The 20,864-nt window shown below is 40.7% G+C and overlaps 1 protein-coding gene and 1 non-coding gene across 6 annotated transcripts in view; both read right to left on the reverse strand.

Moving 5' to 3' along the window:
* The window catches only part of IL23R (interleukin 23 receptor), a 166,076-nt gene that overhangs the window by 94,474 nt on the left and 50,738 nt on the right, over nucleotides 1-20,864 (reverse strand). For all 5 annotated transcript variants that reach the window (XR_008626633.2, XR_008626634.2, XR_008626632.2 and 2 more), the window contains exons 5-6: nucleotides 9,618-9,778; nucleotides 3,447-3,592 (exon numbers count right to left, since the gene is read on the reverse strand). Coding sequence is in view for 2 of the 5 variants with exons in the window: in XM_055117522.2 (XP_054973497.1) it covers nucleotides 3,447-3,592; nucleotides 9,618-9,778 (307 nt within the window). In the remaining 3 variants the exon portion in view is untranslated. The remainder of the gene's footprint in view (nucleotides 1-3,446; nucleotides 3,593-9,617; nucleotides 9,779-20,864) is intronic.
* On the reverse strand, nucleotides 14,239-14,342 carry LOC112438374 (U6 spliceosomal RNA). Its single transcript, XR_003026809.1, has one exon. It is a non-coding gene; the product is annotated as a U6 spliceosomal RNA (small nuclear RNA).

Raw genomic sequence — 20,864 nt, forward strand, 5'->3', positions numbered from 1 at the left:
GTGAGAGTCTATCTCTAAAAAAAAAACCTTAAAAAAGTATCAGAGGGGGAAAAAAAAGGCCAGAAACTATTTCTTAATTATTTGGACTAAATGGCAGTTTGTTACACTTAAAAATAATCAAATAGCATTTCTTTTAAAATATATCAGAATTGGAACTTCTTCCTAAATCAGGCTAGTGTTCCTCCACAGCTGAAATTACTGAGTTTTATTACGTTGTTCCCAGGTGCTGTTATCTGATGTGACTTTATTAATGAACCTTGCAGCTATGCCTTTCTTAAGACACTAGATAATTTAACCTTGGCATTTAAGGATAGTTAGTTTGTTTCTCTAGACGTTCACTTTTTTAAACTCATCTTTACTCGGATTATCATCATCTTTAAGCTCACCTAAGACTCAGGCCTATACTGGTAATAAATATTACACTCTGAACTATACACTTTTCACTTAAAAAGAAACATTCATAAATCTTAGTTCTCCTTTCCGAACAATTTTTGTTTCCCTGGATGCCTGTCAAATTTCAGCACAGAATACTTAAATTTTTTATCCATGATCACTGATATAAATTTCACCCTAGGAGACACTGAATTACAAATAGCTAATTAGATTCCTCTTAGTCGGAGCTTTGTCTATTTAGCAACTAATAAAAGGCAAGTGGATCGTTTGAGGAAACAGCTCTCTGTTTGCAAGCATACAATAATCATTATTAAAGCTAGAGTGGTTTTCCTAAGTGAATTAACACAGGAACAGAAAACCAAATACCACATGTTCTCACTTATGAGTGGGAGCTAAACACTGGGTACTGCATTAGTCTGTTTTCATACTGTTGATAAAGACACACTGGAGAGTGGGAAGAAAAAGAGGTTTAATTGGACTTATAGCTCCATATGGCCTCCAAGAGGCCTCAGAATGATGATGGGTGGTGAAAGGCACTACTTAACATGGCAGCAGCAAGAGAAAATGAGGAAAAAGCAAAAGCAGAAACCCCTGATAAATGCATCAGATCTCATGAGACTTATTCACTATCATGAGAATAGTATGGGAAAGACTGGCTCCCAGGATTCAATTACCTCCCCTGGCTCCCTCCCACAACATGTGGGAATTCTGGGAGATACAATTCAAGTTGAGAGTTGATGGGGGCACAGCAAAACCATGTCATTCCATCCCTGGCCCCTCCAAATTCGTGTCCTCACATTTCAAAACCAACTATGCCTTCCCAATTGTCCCCCAAAGTCATAACTCATTTCAGCATTAACCCAAAAGTCCACAGTCCAAAGTCTCATCTGAGACAAGGCAAGTCCCTTCCACCTATGAGCCTATAAAATCAAAAGCAAGTTAGTTACTTCCTAGATGCAATGAGGGTACAGGTATTAGGTAATACAGCCATTCCAAATGGGAGAAATTGGCCAAAACAAAGGGGTTACAGCGCCCATGCAAGTCCAAAATCCAGCAGGGCAACTTTAAAGCTCCCAAATGATCTTCTTTTATTCCATGTCTCTCATCCAGGTTATGCTGATAAAAGAGGTGGGTTCCCATGGTCTTGGGCAGCTCCAACCCTGTGACTTTGCAGGGTACAGTCTCCCTCCCAGCTGCTTTCATGGGCTGGTATTGAGTGTCTGCAACTTTTCCAGGTGCACGGTTCAAGCTGTTGGTGGATCTACCATTCTGGAATCTGGAGGATGGTGGCCCTCTTCTCACAGCTCCACTAGGCAATGCCCCACTAGGGACTCTGTGTGGAGGCTCAGACCCCACATTTTGCTTCCACACTGCCCTACCAGAGGTTCTCCATGAGGGCCCTGCCCCTGCAGCAAACTTTCACCTGGCCATCCAGGCATTTCCATACATCTTCTGAAATCTAGGTGGAGGTTCCCAAACCTCAATTCTTGACTTCTGTGCACCCGCAGGCTCAACACCATGTGGAAGCTGTCAAAGCTTGGGGCTTCCACCTTCTGAAGCCACAGCCCAAGCTGGATGTTGGCCCTTTGAGCCATGGTTGGAGCAGCTGGGACACAGGGCACCAAGTCCCTAAGCTGCACACAGCACAGTGACCCTGGTCCCAGCCCATGAAACCACTTTTTTCTCCTGGGCCTCCAAGCCCATGATGGGAGGGGCCGCTGTAAAGGTCTCTGATATGGCCTGGAGACATTTTCCCCATGGTCTAGGGGATTAACATTAGGCTCCTTGCTACTTATGCAAACTTCTGCAGCTGGCTTGAATTTCTCCCCCAAAAATGGGTTTTTCTTTTCTATTGCATAGTCAGGCCACAAATTTTCTGAACTTTTATGTTCTGTTTCCCTTTTAAAACTGAATGCCTTTAATAGTACCCAAATCACCACTTGAATGCTTTGCTGCTTAGAAATTTCTTCTACCAGACACCCTAAATCATCTTTCGAGTTCAAAGTTCCACAGATCTCTAGGGCAGGGGCAAAATGCTGCCAGTCTCTTTGATAAAACATAACAAGAGTCACCTTTCCTCCAGTTCCTAACAAGTTCCTCATCTCCATCTGAGACCACCTCAGCCTAGATTTTATTGTCCATATCGCTATCAGCATTTTGGGCAAAGCCATTCAACAAGTCTCCAGGAAGTTCCAAATTTCCACATTTTCCTGTCTTCTTCTGAGCCCTTCAAACTGTTCCAATTTCTGCCTATTACCCAGTTCCAAAGTTGCTTCCACATTTTCGGGTATCTTTTAAGCAATGCCCCACTCTACTGGTACCAATTTACTGTATTAATCCATTTTCATGCTAATGATAAAGACATACCCAAGACTAGGAAGAAAAAGAGGTTTAATTGGACTTACAGTTCCACATGGCTGGGGAGGCCTCAGAATCATGGTGGGAGGCAAAAGGCTCTTCTTACGTAGTGGTGGCAAGAGAAAATGAGGAAGAAGCAAAAGCGGAAACCTCTGATAAACGCATCAGATCTCGTGAGACTTATTCACTATCACGAGACTAGCGTGGGAAAGACTGGCCTCCATGATTCAATTACCTCCCCCTGGGTCCCTCCCACAACACCTGGGAATTCTGGGAGACACAATTCAAGTTGAGATTTGGTGGGGATGCAGCCAAACCATATCAGGTACTCATGGACATAAAGATGGCAATAATAGACACTGGGGACCACACTAGAGTGCAGAGGAAGGTAGGAAGGCAAGGGTTGAAAAACAAATTATTGGTAACTATGCTTAGCACCTGGGTGACAGGATCAATCATACCCCAAACCTCAGTACCACGCAATATATCCAGGTAACAAACCTGCACATGTGCCCCTGAATCTAAAATAAAAGTTGAAATTATTTTATAAAACAAAAACTAAAGTGGCTTCAATATCATGCAAACAATCAGATTAAAAACATGTAAAATAGACATAATAAGTCCACTGTAGCCACTGATGGTTGGCTTTTAAATCATTCATTCACATGCTAAAGAATAACGAAAGTTGAGCTTACATTCCAAGTTTGGTTTGTTGTAGCCTTGTATCTCATTTCACAGGAAACCTTTTCAATTGTTGTTTGACTATCCCAATAAATTATGGTCTTGGGCACTGTAGCATTTATAGTCTCAGCCCTGGAAATGACGGATGCAGAAGGTATCACTAGAAAAGAAAAAAAAAAAGACCTGGCTGTTTAAAACTTGCCTAGGGAGAAACTGGCATCTTTTCGTCAATATCTAGACATGAGAAAGCTCAAAGTAAAAAAAATAAAATAAAATTCGTGGTCTAATGAACAATTATGGACATTTTCTTATTTGCTAATTTGTTACACAGAAGAAAACTGCTGTTAAGGAAAATTCTATTCAGCCCATTCCCCATTAAAAAAAAAAAAAAAACCTGAACTCTAATAGTCCTGTCTTTCCCCCACCTTCCACTCCTTTACAATCCTAACTAATAAAATTCCAGAGCCTAGCCTTGTTAACAAAAGAGTATAAAAATGAGATAAAGGAGCTATCCCCTCTTCCCTGCATCTGTTTGAGGAGAGATGATATGCACCCAAATTTAGTTCAGATGATCAGATTTGAAAAGATGTTAAATTGAGCCAGGTGTGGTGATGTGTGCCTGAAATTCCAACTACTCAGGAGGCTGAGATGGGAGGGTCACTTGAGCCCAGGATTTCAAGGTTGCAGTGAGCCATGATGGTGCAACTGTACTCCACCCTGGATGACAGAATGAGAGCTTGTCTCAAAAAAAAGAAAGAAAGGCTGGGCATGGTGGCTCATGTCTGTATTCCCAGCATTTGGGAGGCCGAGGTGGGCAGATCACTTAAGGTCAGGAGTTTGAGACCAGCCTGGCCGTCGTGGCAAAACCCTGTCTCTACTAAAAATAGAAAAAATTAGCCCGGCATGGTGGTGGTGCATGCCAATCCCAGCTACTCAGGAGGCTGAGGCAGGAGGATCGCTTGAACCCGGGAGGCAGAGGTTACAGTGAGCTGAGATCATGCCACTGCACTCCAGCCTGGGTGGCAGAGTGAGACTCTTGTCAAAAAAGAAAGAAAGGAAGGGAAGGGAGGAAGGAAAAGAGAAAGAAAGGAAGAGACAGAAAGAGCAAGCAAGCAAGCAAGCAAGAAAGAGAAAGAAAGAAAGAAAGAAAAGAAAAGAAAAGAAAGAAAGAAAGAAGGAGAAAGAAAGAAAGAAGGAAAGAGATGGATGTTCAATTCAGATCTTTTATCACAATAATCTTCTCCTTCTCTTGTGTATTAGGGAAACATATGAATATTTATATCTATTGCTAACTTGTTTTGTTCTCCTTTAAAATAAATCTGTCCTTCCTTGAAATTTTATTTGAAGAAAGCGGATCTCATAAGACTCTAAGGCTTTGTAAATTGTTGGCATGTTCTATAATAATAACCTTCACAGAAGGAACTGAAATTCTGATTGGTTATTTTATTAGTTGTTTTGTTATAGTAGGAGGTATATAGTTGGAATCTCTATGTTTCTAAACTGTGTAAATACTTGTAAGTTTGTTTTGTCTGAACAGAATAGAATCATTAACACTTTCCATTTCTCCCCTAAGGAACAATGAAAACCTATGACTATTTAACAAAGAACTCAAGGGCCTGTAGGCGTGGTTTTAGAGACCACTATTACAGGTTAATATTCTCTATGAATTAGTTTATTTTCATTTATTCTAGGTTTATAAAACTTTCTTTAAGAAAATTATTGTTTTACTACAATGACTATTATACTATTATTATCTAAAATTATGTGCAAAGGTAGATGATTTACAGAGAAAAATAAAAATTAAGGATTTGCTGTCTAGTAACACAGTCCTCTAATAAAATTTTGGGGGCTACACCTGGTGTAGAAGTAGCAGCAGCTTTAATTTAGTTAACAAGTTTACTGTACTCAACCTTTATCATCTGAATTCCGTAGCTGATTTCCTTTTGCTAGTGCAAGCTTCTTGTAATAAGAATCAGTATTCAGGCTGGATGCAGTGGCTCACACCTGTAATCCCAACACTTTGGGGAGGCCTAGGTGGGCAGATCATTTGAGGTCAGGAGTTCAAGACCAGCCTGGCCAACATAGCGAAACACCTGTCTCTACTAAAAATACAAAACTTAGCCAAGTGTTGTGGCAGATGCCTGTAATCCCAGCTACTTGGGAGGCTGAAGCACAAGAATCACTTGAATCCAAGAAGTAGAGGTTGCAGTGAGCTGAGATCATGCCACTGCACTCCAGCCTGGGTAACAGAGCAAGACTCTGCCCAACCCCAACCCTGAAAAAAAAAAAAAATCAGTATTGAGATTCTAGAGTCAAGGGCGTGGATCCCTGGGGCTCTGAAATTGCTTAGGACCATTTTAAGCACCCTCAAGGCCATAAATTTCCCACCTCCTCCTGTCACCCACCTCCACCTCTGAGTTCGGCTTGGCCATTGTTATAGCAGCACAAGCATTCTAGGACCCTTTTGGCAAAAGAATTATTCTGAGGAGAAAGTAAAAATCTGTTTAGTCTTATGAGAAATGCAGATAGCACAGTAAGAATCACAGCATAAAGCAGGTCAGTGCAATCCAGATTTAAGTCTTTAAGTTTGAATGAATTCATATTTTTGCAAACTGGCATTTATTATATAATACATACTTGAATATTTAGTTTGTTACACAAGACTCAGATGTTGAATTTTTATTCTTACTGATTAGGTTTCACATATTTCCACCAGATCTTACATTTTAAAAAAGTATCAGGAGGTCGAGGCGGGCCGATCATGAGGTCAGGAGATCGGGACCATCCTGGCTAACATGGTGAAACCCCATCTCTACTAAAAATACAAAAAATTAGCGGGGCGAGGTGGCTGGCGCCTGTAGTCCCAGCTACTCGGGAGGCTGAGGCAGGAGAATGGCGTGAACCCGGGAGGCGGAGCTTGCAGTGAGCCGAGATCGCGCCACTGTACTCCAGCCTAGGGGACAGAGCGAGACTCCGTCTCAAAAAAAGAAAAAAAAAAGTATCAATTTTATTATAGATGTCATATTTTTAAATTCTACTCGTATTGAAATAAAAGCGAGATTATAGCCTTTTAGCATCTTTCCAACACATATTTATCCATATTTATATAATGGGGAGAATTAATATTCAAAATGGCAGGCAGAAAGCACAGCAATTTCTGTACCCGAATTTATTTCCCTACAAGAGAAGTTAAAAGCATTCCTCTCATATGCTTTTTTGGCAAGTGTTACTGTGCTACTAACTCTGCGCTGCCATTCAGCATAACCTCCTAATGTAATTAAAGCCCAGCCCGTAGCTGCTATGTGGAAATTGTTCCCAGGACAGTCTTCTGTTCTCAGTGGCATAGAACAGTTCATTTATCTAATTTGTGTTGTCTCATTCTTAAAGTGTTACTCATGAAGATGGCTCATCTGTTAATAATCTGGTGGTTTTGTTGGCTGGGGCCTCCTATACAATTAATCTGTATTTTTCAACCTGAATTTCTGAGTACATTCTGGGATAATGAAAAGGCAAGGAAAGGAATAGAGACAAAAGGGGAGGAAGAGGTGGAGGAGGAGGAGGTGGAGGAACAGGAGGAGGGAAAGAGAAAGAAGGAGAAGAAGGAAAAGGAACCACAACTCCAAACTCCTAGTTCCCAGTGTGAGAAGTCAGTCTGGAAGTAGAGGCCAGATGGGATTTTTTCCTTTGTGGGAGGTGGGATGGTGGTAAACTATGGCAAGTCAGCATGTCTGGGATGAAATCTGGCTTTCCTCATTACTAGCTAAGTGACTTTGCGCAAATTATTTTATCACTTTCTTCATCTGTAAAATGGGGACAGTAGTATCATGTATGGTTGTTTCCAGAATGAAACGTGATGTGCATGAGAGGTGTCTGGAACACAGAAGGTGCTAAATAAATTGATGCAATGATATTAAGATCAGAATGGTAATAATAATAAAAGTATTATTATTATTATTTAGTTCCTAAAAATTGCACTGCTAAAATGATACTGGTCATGATAGCTCTTAAACATCATTAATTTATTGAGGGGCATCTATTATAAGAAAAGGGTATATTACTGCATTCTACCTCAAAATGTAAATTTACAAAAATGTGTAGAGCATAGTCAAGAGAACTGTAACTCCAAGGATATACAATAAAATGGAATAATTGTCCATCATCATATTCAACAGAGTGTGTTTTCAAATCTAATATTCAGGCCAGTCATGGTGGCTCACGCCTGAAATCCCAGCATTTTGTGAGGCCAAGGCAGGAGGATCGCTTGAGCCAAAGAGTTCGAGACAAGTTTGGGCAACAAAATGAGACTCTGTCTCTAAAAGAGATTTAAAAAAATTAGCCAGGCACTGTGGCCTGTGGCCTGTCATCCCAGCTACTCGAGAGGCTAAGGCAGGAGGATCCCCTGAATTAAATGTTCCCTACCTCTGTGATCTCAAATTTTTTAATGCCATCAAACCTCAGTTTTCTAATATATAAATTATAATCTCATCTACAAAATAGGGTTGATATGAGGGTTAAATAATGTATGTGAAAAGCTGTTAGCTGGCAGTGGCTCACGCCTGTAATCCTAACACTTTGGGAGGCTGAGGTGGGAGGATTGCCTGAACTCAGGAGTTTGAGACCAGCCTGGCCAACATAGCAAAATCCCATCTCTACTAAAAATACAAAAATCTATATTGCCATGAACAACTCTGTGGCAATATACATCAGCTGGGTGTGGTGGCACACAACTGTAGTCCCAGTTACTAGGGAGGCTGAGGCATGAGAATTGCTTGAAGCCAGGAGGTGGAGGATGAAGTGAGCCGAGATCGTGCAATTGCACTCCAGCCTGGGCCACAGAGTGAGACTCTGCCTCAAAAAAAGAAAAAGTAGTTAGCACATAAGAAAGTGCTCAATAAATGTTAGCTTATTGAAATATCTTTAATTATAACAACAGGAATCATTGGTACTGGGATCTGCAAAGAGAGGATGATTCAGACTTGGTGTCATTTGGCTGAATTGTGGTGTTAGGACTTGGATGTAGTTGTAAAAGGCTCAAGGGTAATTACTTGCTGGAATTTATCTTAAGGAAACAATCAAAAACTATGCTAAAATTCAGCCACAGAGTTGTTCATGGCAATATAGTTTATATGGTTAAAAACTGAAAACAGTGTTAATCTCCAACAATAGGGATTAAACTACTATATATTCAGACAACATTAAAAATAAAACTATAGATTAAATTAATAGAAATGTTTATTACTAATATATAAGTATAAAAAGTCAGGGTATAAAATATCTGAAACAAAAACTATTAATGTTTGTTAAATCTGGCTGATGAACATAGAGAGGTCTACATAATTCTCTGCAATTTTCTATGTATTTTGTAAAACTTTTCAAAATAAAAACAAACAAACAAAAAAACCTTACATAAGTCCCCAAGTAGTGTATAGAGTATAAGAATTTAGCATGCTGTACTTTTCACAACATAAGACTCAACAAACTTTATCATGATCATTGTGTTTTTTTTTTTGTTTTTTTTTTTTTTTTGCCTTCCCTAGTAGATTGTAAGTTATTTCAGGGCAGGCACCTTGTCTATCTTATTCACTCTAGCCTTTAGAACAATGCTTGAAAATAAGAAGTTTCCAATAAATATTTGTAAAAACACATACATGGATTTTTTTTTTTTTTTTTTTTTTTTAAGACAGAGTTTTGCTCTGTCACCCAGGCTGGAGTACAGTGGCACAATCTTGGCTCACTGCAACCTCTGCCTCCTAGATTCAAGCAATTCTGCCTCAGCCTCCTGAGTAGCTGGGACTACAGGTGCCCGCCACCATGCCTGGCTAATTTTTTTTTGTACTTTTAGTAGAGACAGGGTTTCACCATGTTAACCAGGTTGGTCTCCAAATCCTGACCTCAAGTGATCACCCACCTCGACCTCCCAAAATGCTGGGATTACAGGCGTGAGTCACCAGGCCCAGCCACATACAACAATTTAGAAATAAGACTGGAAGGATATACAACAAAATGGCAGCAGCACTACTCATCTCTAAGTTGTCTTGGGCAGGTAGAATTATGGGTAATTTCTGTTTCTTTTATCATGCTCTGCAGGAACTTTAGGGGAACTTCTTTCAGATCTAGACCTCATTTGACTAGGTCAGCACAAACTGGTTATTATTAAAGACATTACAGAATTTCTTATTCTTTACCTATATCATCCAGGTAAATTTGCAGTTGCTTTGATTCTTCCATGCCTAGTGCGTTTGCTGCTTGGACCCAAACCAAGTACTTCTTGCCACCTTGTAATGAATCAGTGGAGATGTTAATATAGCTTGAGGTGAGATACTGTTGCTCTTCTTCTGTCTCTAAACTTAAAACAAAAAAAAAGATAATCATAAATTGTATTTAGTTTGAATTAAATGGCCGGGCATGGTGGCTCACACCTGTAATCCTAGCATTTTGGGAGACCAAAGGGGTTGGATCACCTGAGGTCAGGAGTTCGAGACCAGCCTGGCCAACATGGTGAAACCCTGTCTCTATTAAAAAAATACAAAAATTGGTGGCATGTGCCTGTAATCCCAGTTACTTGGGAGGCTGCGAAAGGAGAATTGCTGGAACCCGGGAGGCAGAGGCTGCAGTGAGCCACGGTCACGCCATTCACTCCAGCCTGGGCAACAGAGTGAGACTCTGTCTCAAAAAAAGAAAAAGAAAAAAAGTTTGAATTAATTATTCCAGATTTTTAAAATGTTACCTTTTTTAAAAAAATTAGAATTTATGGCTCACGCCTGTAATCCCAGCACTTTGGGAGGCCGAGGCGGGCAGATCACAAGGTCAGGAGATCGAGACTATCCTGACTAACACGGTGAAACCCCGTCTCTACCAAAAATACAAAAAGAAATTAGCCGGGCGTGGTGGCAGGCCCCTGTAGTCCCAGCTACTGGGGAGGCTGAGGCAGGAGAATGTCATGAACCCGGGAGGCGGAGCTTGCAGTGAGCCGAGACTCCGTCTCAAAAACAAAAACAAAAACAAAAAATTAAAATTTAATTTTCTAAACAGTAGAGACAGGGTCTTGCTGTGTTGCTCAGGCTGGTCTCGAACTCCTGGACTCAAGCAATCCGTGCATTTCAGCCTTCTAAAGTGCTAGGATTACAGGCATGAGCCACTGTGCCTGGACAAAAATGCTAACTTTTTAAGCCTGCTTTCAAACATGCAACCTTTTACTGAAAAATATTTCAAAATTGATTTTATTTTCACAATTTTAAAAAATAAATTCAAATCTGACAAGGGCCACAGTATGACTTCAATGGGCCCTGAACACTTCTGCCTTCATGGATCCTTTCCTCCATTAAAAAAACAATGAGCGTACATATTATATAAATATATAAAATACACAAAAATATACACACATATACATAGATGTATACATATGCATGCCATATACATGCATATACATGAACATAACAGTTATTTTTCTCTTCTGATTTTAAGTAAAATTAAACATTTTCATGGACTCCTAAAATTATTGTGGGCCCTAGCCACCATGCCTACTGTGCCTGTTAGGGAAGTTGGCACTGGATATAGCTTGGAATAGCCAGAATAGCTGCCTTTGGAAAAGAGCACTGCATTTTGGTTCAGTGCAAGGACTGTGAAGTCAGACATTTCTATCAGGATATAGGGTGAGGATGCAGTGGTGGGGAGGAGTCAGGATGGGGTGAGAGATCGCAATGGGGTAGGGGAAGGCCAACCTCCTGGACAGAGACAACCAGCATGTTCTGAAACAAATACATGAAATAACATGACATTTCTGAGAAGGTTCAACAAGTGCAATAGCCTGGATCCTGAAAATGCAAGAAGAAACTTGTAGTGGAGCAAGCCTGTCAGAAGACCTTCCATGAGCTACTGATGGATCAGGACTGTATCATGTAAGTGATAGAAAGTGAGTGCATATAGTGAGATTCACACTATTTTGAGGGTCTCTGGGACTGTCTAGCACCTTTATGGAGGATTTGTGGGAAATGAAAGTGGTGGTAGTGGAAAAATCAAAAGGCTATACAATAATCCAGAATTGGATTATTAGTCTGAAGTAGGTGGAAGCCAATGGGGGTGGATATGAAGGATTTTGAGACAGGGTCTGGCTCTGTCACCCAGGCTGGCATGCAGTGGGGCCATCTTGGCTCACTGCAACCTTGACCTCCTGGGCTCGAGTGATCCTCCCACCCCAGCCTCCTGAGTAGCCGGGACCACAGGCACGTACTACCATGCCCAATTAATTTTTGTATTTTGTGTAGACATGGGGTTTTCCCATGATACCCAGGCTAGTCTCCAATTCTTGAACTCAAGCAATCTGCCCGTCTTGGCCTCCCAAAGTGCTGGGATTATAGGCATGAGCCACCTCGCCCAACCCATGAAGGATTTTGAGTGTAGAACTGACTGGACCTAATGACAGGTTTGATGAGGGGAAAGGGAGTCATGCACTGTGGAAGAGGATGGAAAAGATAAAGAGGAAAGATCTAGTTTAGAACAGGGGAATAGAGAGGGCTATTAAGTATCATTTCAAAGCATATTTATCTAAGCATTTATAATTGAATGAGAATCTCCAAGTAGCCCAATAAACTTGGTAGAATTCCGAATGATATCTGTTAATGCCAGAGTTTCAAATTGTTTTCACTGGCTTTGGACAGAATGTTTGAGCCTCTGTTTTTAAATCTCTACCCCTAAATAATCACATGATGTTTTTAGTGGACAAGGGTTGGAGGCAGTGGCGAAAGGAGTGCTGGAGAATGCTTCTTTGCTCCTCTGATTTCTGTGAAGAGATTTGATATTGTTTCCACCCTCATCCTCTCCAAATCTCATGTTGAAATGTAATCACCAGTGTTGGAGGTGAGGACTTGTGGGGCAGACCCTTCATGAATGGCTTGCTGCCCTCCTGGCAGTAATGAGTGACTTCTCCCTCTGAGTTCAGGCAGATCTGGTCATTTTAAAGAGTGTGGCATATCCCCCCTCCCTCTATCTTGTTCACGATCTTCCTGGACAGCCTGCAGAACTGTGAGCTGAAATAAAACTCTTTTCTTCATAAATTACTGAGCCTCAGGTATTTCTTTTCTTTTCTTTTCTTTTTTTTTTTTTTTTTTTTTTTTTAATGACAGGGTCTCACTCTGTCACCCAGGCTGGAGTGCAGTGGTGTGGCCACAGCTCACTGCAGTCTTGACCTCCCAGGCTCAGGAGGTCCTCCCATCTCAGCCTCCTGAGTAGCTGGGACTACAGGCATGCACCACCACTCTCAGCTAATTTTTTGTAGAGACAGGGTTTTGCCACATTGCCCAGGCCAGCCTCGAGCTCTGAGCTCAAGTGATCCTCTTGCCTTGGCCTCCCAAAGTTCAGGGATTACAGGTGTGAGCCACCACACCTGGTCTAGATATTTCTTTATAGCAAGGCAAGAATGGACTAACACAGGAGTGTCCTCAAATCTCCTAGCCTCTTGTCCCACCCCTTGTTCACTCATTCTTCTGCAGAGATGAATAGGGCCCCCCTCAGACTCCAAAACACAACATAATCTGTAATCAGATTCATTTGTAACATGGAAGTATTTTCACTAGAATTTCCTCAGTTCCCATTTCTTGAGCCCCTTGAACTACCTACTCCATTATTTCATGTTCTTAAGCTTCTCAGATTTTCTACCTCCTTAGTAACTACATCCAACTTATTCCCATTTGGTCTTTAGTCCTTTTATTGTGATCTTTGCCTTTACTTTTCCTTGAAACTGCTCTTTTAAAATGGTGTCCTTTACAAGGTGAAGTCCTCTGAATCCTCATTTAAGCATTTATCCCTCTTGATTGGTTATAATTCTCACTTCCTTGCTACCCAAAGCCGTCTTCTGGGTTAGAGGGCCTTCCTCTCTCACACCTACTTAGTGACATGTCCCCCTCCAGCCTTCCACCTGGGTTTCTCTCCCTACTGTCTGAGTTCACTCACATTGAAGGTCAGCCCTGGTGTTTGCCTTTTCCCTGACCCCTTTTTCTGGGCTCACTCCCTTCTCAGCTTCACCTGCTATTTCACATGTGTGTCTCACACATACCTGTGCCCTCACTGGGAGCTTCATTTGGATGTCTGACTGGAACCAGAACTATAGAAAACTGACAACTAAATTATCTTTCCATGCAAATCAGCACTTCTTGCCAGTATCTTCATTGTTGTCAAAGGCATGCGGTCCACCTTTCTCAGTTTGCCATTTTTAACAATTTTCTCTTCGTCACCTTTAAGAGCCAACCAATTACTAAAGAAGGTTAAGCATTTTTTTAAGCATTAAAATATTATTTTCTTATGTTATCTTTTTTCCCTGTTTTGATAGCTATGGCAATGGTCTAGGTCTTTGTTACCTGTTTGGTTTATGACTTTCAGACTCCTAAGTTAATTGCATTACATCATGAAACTTAACTTGATATAGATATACTACTTTAGAAGGAAAGTAACCTTGAAATCTGAACAATGCTGGAAAGCCAAGTAGCCTACATTCTTATTTTATTCTATTTTTTAGAGACAGGGTCTCACTCTGTCACCCAGGTTTGAGTGCAGTGGCACAAATCATAACTCACTGCAGCCTTGACTTTCTGGGCTCAAGTGATCCTCCCACCTCAGCCTCCTGAGTAGCTGGGATCGCAGGCATGTGCCACCAGGCCTAAATAATTTTTTTATTTAAAATAATTTTTTTTTAAGAGATGCAGCCTCGCTATGTTGCCCAGGCTGTTCTCAAACTCTTGGCCTCAAGGGATCCTCCCACGTGAGGATTACAAGCATGAGCCACCGTGCTCAGCCATATACATTCTTATTTGTATCAAATGGAAATACTTCACAAATTTGCATGCCGTCCTTGATCAGGGGTCATGCCATCTTCTTTGTCTTGTTCCAGTTACACTGTTTGTGCTGTTGAGGCAGACTCTAACCTGATTTTTTAAATCTAATACCATCAACTGCTCTCTCTCTCAGGGGACTGCCTTGATTGGATTTGTGGAGAAGATAAAGCTTAAAAATCACTGTCCCTCCACCAAGGCTCCACCAAGTCCTGTTACTACTATATATCTTTTCAGCAACTCCTAAATTTTTCTAGCCCCAAAATATCCCACCAGGATTAAACTTGCTAGCCACTTACATCTTTTGGAATCCAAGAAATGTGCTTGCTGAGACGCAGAGAAAAGGAACCAGCCTTATGCTATTAATACCAAGCAATAAACAGATGTGTGCATCTAAGTACTATAGAAATTCTATATTTTATATAATTTATATAAACTTATTGCTACTATCAGAACAAGACAACCTCAGCAAGTGGTCAAGGAATCTCTCTAAGGCTGATAGTCATTGGAGGGGTGAGGAGCAACTCCTCCTGTTCAGCTCAGGTTTTTCGGTTCCAGTGCATTTTTTCTGTGTTACCTCTTTCCTCATACCAGCGTGAGATCACTATGAACACCATGAGAGGACTAGGAGGGTATGTCATGGCGACTAAAATCACAGGGCTTGGGTTTTAGAGACAGACCTACCTTCAAATTCCAGCTCTGCCCCTTGATAAGTTGTAAGACTTGGAGCAAGTTACTTAAGCTCTATACAGCTCAGTTTACTCATCCTCAGTATAGGAATGATAACGTTGTTGTTATCATGAGTAAATTAAATAAGAAACAGAGTAGATGGCTTCCCACCTAATGAAGGACTCATTAAACAACAATTATTCTGAATTAAGAGATACTGGCTGAGGCCAGGCATGGTGGCTCACACCTGTAATCCCAGCACTTTGGGAGGCTGAGGCAGGCAGATCACTTGAGGTCAGGAGTTTGAGACTAGCCTGGCCAACGTGGTGAAACCCTGTCTCTACTAAAAATACAAAAATTAGCCAGGTGTGGTGGCGGGCACCTGTCCTCCCAGCTACTCAGGAAGCTGAGGATTGCCTGAGCCCAGGAGATGGAGGCTGCAGTGAGCCAACATTGCACCACTGCACTCCAGCCTGGATGACAGAGTGAGACTATGTGTCCATTTAAATAAAAAAAGAAGATATTTATGACATGTGACTTTGACACATTCTAAAGAATACAAATGAAACTTTTAAAATTGCTATATTTCTTACCAGTAAAATTTCTCTTAAATCACTGTATCTTAAGTTAAATTATGCCGTTAAATTGAGATGTTTACATAGTTACCTTATATTCTTTCTGAAATAAGATGAAACGTAAATACCTTAACAGAGAACTTGTTATAAGGTATGTCAACCTCATGCTAAGTAAGAATTCAAATGTGAAAACAAGAAAATGGCAACTATGTGTAAGTGGTAAGTAGGACATCTTTGAATATTTTCCCGTTAGAGAAAACCACATTATATGTTCTTCATTGGTTTGTGGCTAATTCTTTTACCACACATACTGAGACCACAAGTCAAAATGGAAATGTATTTTCAAACTGACAGTAACCATAGTTACTAAGTAATTTAATTCTGCTTTTAAAGTCTACCCCATATTAGCACCTAGACCACAAAGCACTGTTTTAATTGAAGAATCTGATAATAATGACTAATTACACCTTTGGGTTATTTTTATATAGGACTTGTGATATTGTGACATAATAAGAAATATATATTTGGTCTCTGTCTGGTTCCCAGCACACAGCTCCTAAAACCCTTGGAATCTCCAAAGTGCTAATGAGATGGCTGATGGCTGGGGGCTCCTGGATAGGCTCAGGGTAGGGGCTGGTTGCCAGGGGAACCAACAATGTGATGAGAAGATTGAAACTTTCAGTCCCCCCAACCCCCTTGCCCTTTACCCACCCCCATCTCCTGGGAAGAGAGAAGGGCTGAATGATCCCCAATGGCCAATGATATGATGAATCATGCTTATGTAATGAAGCCTCCATAAGAACCCAAAAGGACTGGGTTCAGGGAGCTTCCAGATCTCTGAACATATGAGGATGCCTGCAGGGTGGTGTTCCCGCATGCTTTGCCCCATGCATCTCTTCCATCTGGCTGTTCATCTGTAGCCTTTGTTATGTTCTTTATAATAAATGGATAAATATAAGTAAAGTGTTTTCCTGAGTTCTATGAGACACTCTAGCAAGTTAATCAAACCTGAGAAGTGTATCGTGGAAACCCCAATTTTTAGCCGGTTGGTCAAAAGCACAGGTCATGACCTGGGGCTTGTGATTGACATTTAAAATAGGGTTGAGTCTTGTGGGACTGAGCCTTTAGCTGTGGGATCTGATGCTACCTCCAGGTAGACAGAGTCAGAATTGAATTAAATTAGAGGACATCTAGCTGATGTCTGCAGGAGAATTGATTGGTGTGTGGGGAAAATCTTCCCACATTTCGTGTCAGGAGTGCTGTTGAGAGTAGAAAGGAGAACAACACTTTGGTTTTTCCTCTATCTTTTACATAACTGTATATTACAAAGTTTTTGAATATCTTATTTCTATTTCTTTTTTTCATGGGCTAATACATGACAGATGATTTGTGAAGGGAGTTAGTATAATTCATATTTTTCTGATGTTCCCTGAGCACCTAGATATAGTTGTAATTTATAGATTTTCAAAAAACATTGCAGATTTATGTTGATAATGGTAAATAGTGTCTTTCATTCATTTAATCACTCATTCAATAAATATTTATTTAACACTGACTATATTCCAAGTATATTTTTAGATATTGGGGCTACAATGAACAAAACAGATAAAGTCCCAACTGTCATGAAGCACACATTTTGGTGGAAACAAATAAATATAGAATCTGATCTATGTATGGTGAGTAATGTTCAGAAGAAAACTAAAGTGGAGTAAAAAGGTTAGGCAGTTCTGAGAGTAGGGGTGGGTTTTAAGGTTTTTGTTTTTTAGAGAGATGAGGAAAGTCTTATCTGAGAGGGTGACATTAGGGCAATAAGGAAACCCTGTGGCTCTCTGGAGGAAGAGCATTCTAGGTAACATGCAAAGGCCCTGAGGCAGGACCTTGCTTGGCCTGTTCAAAGAGCAGCAAGGAGGTCAGTGAGGTTTTACTAGGAAAGGGATTAAAGATGAAATCAGAGAGTTTTGGAAGAGGGGAAAGTTTAGAAGACTTGCAAGGTCACATAGAGTCCTTGAGGGACTCTGGCTTTGATCTCTGAATGAAATGGGAGGTTCATGAGCAGAAGGGCGACATGGCCTGAGGTGCATGTGAAAAGGATTACTGTGAAAACTCATGAGTAAGGGACGCTGGAGGAAGCGAGTGGACCAGTTAGAAGTTCTTGTACTCCCAAGTGAGAGATGATCTGGCTTGGATTGCAGTGTAGGTGGTGAGGTCATTTTAAAAGATGGAGCCAGAAGGTTTTGCTGATCAATTAGATGAAGGCCATAATAGAGAGGAATCCAGGAGAATCTACCTGATTTTGACCTGAATAATGCAAAGGATAGAGTTGCCATTTACTGAAATGGAAAATGCAAGTCTGGGGAGAGGAAACTGGGTGTTTGGTTTTGAAAATGTTAACTTCAAGATACCTTGAATGACAGGTTAGAAACATGGCAGCTGTATTCGGTGTAGATATTTAGACACAGATATACATTGAGGAATTTTAAACCACAAATTTGAAGGCTATCCTTTAGGTAATGACTGTAAATAGTGATAATAAAAGGTCCTAGGTGTGAAAGTTGCACATACCAGGATGAAATCACTTTTGTCAGACCCAGAAAAATAGGGCAAGAAAGGCCTGAAGGAGAGGAGGCCCATGCTTACATGTCTGAGATAAGAACTGTTCCCAAGGACTTTCTAAAAACCTTTCATTCATCCCCTGCTTTGATAAGGTTTATCACTAGACATTCTTTAGGACTGCAGTAATCCAGATAAGATGTTTTTGGAAGACCGCTTACCCAGTAATACATCTCCACTTATTAAATGACAATCACTCTGGCTTTGAGCCTCTGGAACTAATGAACTCTGTTCCTAAATAGCTCACATATATTCCTTTTTGGTAACAAAATCTTCCCTTTATCCTTTCCCTCACCAAATGCACTGCTGGCTTGCCATGTCATGCATTCTGTATTATAATCCTTATTTATATTCTCAAGTAAACCCAACAAATTTGAAGATAATCTTCCCTAGTGTCTTTTTTTGGGCTGACAAAATATAGAGCTCTGGGTCACTATGAATTTATCTGAAATGAAGATGAATCAGCAAAAGAGACTGAGATAAAGTTTCCAGGAAGGTGGGAGGAGCAGCAAAAGGGAGTCCTGTCCTGGAAGCCAAAAGGAGAAAGTGAAGAGCTACATTAAATGCTCGGATAGTAAATGTTTCATAAGTAAGATAAAGACTGAGAATAAGCCATTCAATTTGGCAGTGGGGAAATCATCAGTGACTTTGATAGGAGCTGTTTCAGTGGAGTGGTGAGGACATAAAACATGACTAAACTAGATAAAAGAGAAGAGAGAAAATAGAGACAGACAGTGCAGACAACTCTTTTGATTTTTTTTCATAAAAAGAAACAGAGAAATTGGGTGGTAGAGGTCAGGAACAAAGGGAGGGTTATATTTTTCAAAAGGGCAAAGGCTACAACATGCTTAAAAGCCAATGGGAATGATCCAGTAAAGACAGAGACAATGACAATGCAGAAGGAAGAGAGGAAAGTTTTGGAGCAGTGTCCTCCAGTAGGCAGGCAGGATAAGATCTAGTACCCAAGTGGAGAGTTGACCTTAGGGCAATGGTAATTCATCCATAGCAATAGCAGGAAAGATCAACTATATGGGTACAGATGTCAATGCATTAGTCAATGAGGAGGCTGTGGTATTTCTCATTGCTTCTGTTTTCTCAGGAGAGTAGGAAGCAGGTCTTCAATTGAGAGTGAGGAAGGGAAGATACTGGAGAGGAGAGATGACAGAAAAAGTAATGAAGCAATGACCTGGCTTAGCAAGACAGTGACTTGGCTAGTGAAATGTAGTAGGATTACTGTGTGGCTCTCTGGGCCCAGTTGAGGTTAGTGGTCATGAATATAAAGCAGTATCAGTCAGCAAGGTTCTGTTTGTCTCCAGCCACAATTAGCTCTCTGGGCTCATAATCAGTGAGGAAATGGATTCTAAAATATAAACTACATTTTGAGTCCTAAAGGAATTACTGAAACCTAACGTAGCCTTAAAAATAGTATTTGGAATCACACCTAAGAACTCTTTCTGGTTATTAAAAATATGCATGTAGAGAAGCTGTGGCAAAAACAAACAGGCCTTATGAATTAGCAGAGTAGGCCGCTGAATTTAAGGGCTCTAACATGATACTGCATCTGAAAACATTTGCCTTATTGGTCTTCTACGGTGCATGAAAATCCCAACATTGATGTTATTCTAAACTGTTTATGAGCTTTTCATGCACAGAGATGATCTCTTTTTTTAAAATATCTACAGTTTAATACAATTCCAGGAAACCATCAAATGCTAAATAAATATTTGCTAAGATGACTTGAATGGAACAGAATGCAGGGCTATCATTCATGCATTTTTATTCAACAAATATTTATGGAGTAGAATACACTGAGCCAGACATTACCAGTGTTTCCAAGATAAATAAAAAATATATTTACATGAAATTGCTGAAGATAGTGGGACTACAGTAGGGAGATGGTTATTAGCACAGGTTTTTTGTTTTTTTTTTTTTCCCCTATCATTACCCTTTGAAACAGCAAAATACAGGAGGTAAAAGAAGGTATGTGAACAGCCAGGAGGCTCTGTCTGGTGAGGCCACCGCAAAGGAGCTGGGAAGAAAGAAAGCTCTTGAAGCAAAACAGACAAAATTCTACTTTACAACTTCACCCCAACATGAGGAGGCCCGTGATGGCACCTATGTTGCCATAGGGGAAACACTGCCTTTCTGCAACTGGAGAAACGAGTAGGTGGTCTCAGGTAAAAAGCTTCTCTCTACGTGTGATTTTACTGGAAAACTGAACCACATGAGTTAGAAGTGAAACCTTGCACATGCTGATCTCTGCCCAGTTACCAATGTGGAAAATACCCTAATAACTGAACGTTTAGAAGAGCTCCTTTAAACATAATACTGCCTCGACCACAACATTCATTATAAGTCAGCTTTCTCCTTGAGGGAAAGATTTTTTCTGGTAGTTAGGGAAATTGACTTGCTCTTTTCTTTCTTTTTTTTTGAGACAGGGTCTGGCTAAGTCGCCCAGGCTGGAGTACAGTGGCTCACTGCAACCTCTGCCTCCTGGGTTCAAGCCATCTTCCCAAGTAGCTTGGACTCCAGGCACCCGCCAACACGCCTGGCTAATTTTTGTATTTTTTGTAGAAATTTTTATATTTTTTGTATTTTTCGCCATGTTGCCCAGGTTGGTCTCAAACTCCTGAGCTCAAGCAATCCACCTGCCTCAGCCTCCCAAAGTGCTGGGATTACAGGCATGAGCCACTGCGCCCAGCCCTCTTCTCTAATTTTTTTCAACTCATTAGTTTGTTTGTAACTAATCATTAGA

The sequence above is a fragment of the Pan paniscus genome, chromosome 1 (assembly GCF_029289425.2).
Source record: "Pan paniscus chromosome 1, NHGRI_mPanPan1-v2.0_pri, whole genome shotgun sequence".
Classification (NCBI taxonomy): Eukaryota; Metazoa; Chordata; class Mammalia; order Primates; family Hominidae; genus Pan; species Pan paniscus.